At 47.3% G+C, this 1825-nt stretch overlaps 1 protein-coding gene across 1 annotated transcript; it reads right to left on the bottom strand.

Annotated features, from left to right (window-relative positions):
- Positions 1–332: 332 nt before the first annotated feature.
- On the bottom strand, positions 333–1825 carry LOC110026157 (NADH-ubiquinone oxidoreductase chain 6). Its single transcript, XM_020726999.1, has 2 exons — positions 1080–1825; positions 333–1036 (listed from the first exon to the last, which is right to left on the bottom strand). The coding sequence occupies exons 1-2, from the start codon at positions 1794–1796 to the stop codon at positions 746–748; spliced, it is 1008 nt and encodes a 335-aa protein (XP_020582658.1). The 5' UTR covers positions 1797–1825; the 3' UTR covers positions 333–745.

Genomic DNA, 1825 nt, shown 5'->3' with positions numbered 1-1825 from the left:
ACTTGTCTGTTCTAGTATCATAAGAAAGTTGCTCGGGCAGAGAAGCTCAACCTGTAGGCGTGTCAGGCAGTCTCTTCTATAGCAGACGGCTACCGTGCAGGTCGTAGTTAATCTTGTATTGGCTTTGGTAGAATATCGCATAGGAGTGAGAATCGATCGGCAGTGAGTGCCCGCCTTCCTTGCTCTATCTCTATCGAACGATAAGGGACCATTGATTCCCGAGTCAGACACAAGCGATTTCGAACATCACTGAGAAGATTTCAGGAAGTCCTAAATCCCCTTATCGAAGAGAAAGAAATTTCGTATCAATAGAATTTGAAATGCCTCCCATCTCTTTCGCGACGTAACCCGTCGTCTCAAGTCCTAGGACTGGATCACTGGAGGAGGTTACCCACACCGTCCTCTCAGGGAACCATATCCTGGCGATCGGGGCAATCACGGGGAGGTACAAGTTCTTAACAGCTAGCACATCCACTGGAAAGACGTTCAGGCAGTTAAGCGCTTGGTCATGAACAAAGTAGTCAGTTTCGCTACAACCAAATCTTGTACGGACTTCTTGAAGCTATAGCTGAGTGAAGGTGAACTGAGCGATACGCTTCCGCCCGCCCAGCTGCCTAATAGTGCGATCTTTAGACAAAGCAAAAGCATCTTGCAAAATTGCAAAAACTTTGCACTCAGGTACGCAGGAGAGTGATGAGCTCTCCGTGAGTTGAATTGATTCCACTCACCCCCCAGCTCCCCTATCTTAGAAAGAGGATAGAATCTTCTTTTGTTCTGACATCAGGCGCGAAGCGAAAGATACAGATTCGTATAGAGTCAGGTTCACCTTGACGATCCTGGTTAGCAGGCCAGTAGCGGTTTTCAAAGGTAGGGGGAAGCGAAGCTTCACGTCTGTAGGCAGCGCGGAAGCTACTGCTTCACGAATGAAGGAGGCAGGCCTACAGAGACTACAATCAAAGTCATGAGCGGTAGCGAAGGCTCTCCCATTCCCACCAATCAAAGTCATGAGCGGTAGCGAAGGCTCTCCCATTCCCACCAATCAAAGTCATGAGCGGTAGCGAAGGCTCTCCCATTCCCACCGGGAGCCCCTCCCCTGGTCGCAAACAGGGCCGACCGGGAGGCGTGAGCGAGATGTCGATTTGATCTGTCGTCCTCCTCATTATAGTCCTCCTAGAATCCAACGCATTTCGTCGGAATACATCCTGTCTTTTCACCCTTGTAGTCCTATGCATAGTCAGTACTATAGCCCCAATCATGGCTACTAATAAAATCAGACTAGGAACCAAAAACCAGACAGAATAGTAGGTATACAGTAAATTGCCCAATGTTTCCAAATTCGTCCAACTTCGTACCTTTCCGGCATGAACCGTATATCTCAGAGAGGTCGTCTTTCTGTGGGTTGGTAGTAATGGAATGGTTTCATTATCACAAATGAAGAACATTTCCCACCAAAAGATCAGTCCAATAATACCACTCACTGGTAAATAGCGCAAGACTTCTTCGTGAATCTCCGCTATTTGAATATTGAACATCATAACCACGAATAGGAATGAAACGGCAATAGCTCCTATATGAACTACTGGGGAGATCATAGCGGAGAAGTCGAGACCTAAGAAAAGAAGTAAACCAGCAGTGTCGCGAAAGACTGGGATGGGAAACGAAACGGAATGTACCGGATTTTTAGCACGTACAACCATCAAACCAGAGACCAAAGCAGGGCTCGACGAAACAGAAAGTATCATGATACGTCGTCCTTCCCTGAAATTGAACTTGAATGCGTCTTCTTGCTCCAGCATTCAAGTCGATCTATTACGACCAGCGCGGT

The sequence above is a fragment of the Phalaenopsis equestris genome, unplaced genomic scaffold, assembly GCF_001263595.1.
Source record: "Phalaenopsis equestris unplaced genomic scaffold, ASM126359v1 Scaffold000002, whole genome shotgun sequence".
Taxonomy (NCBI): Eukaryota; Viridiplantae; Streptophyta; class Magnoliopsida; order Asparagales; family Orchidaceae; genus Phalaenopsis; species Phalaenopsis equestris.
The sequence above is the reverse complement of the archived record's forward strand: the minus strand, read 5'-3'. Positions and strand labels throughout refer to the sequence as shown.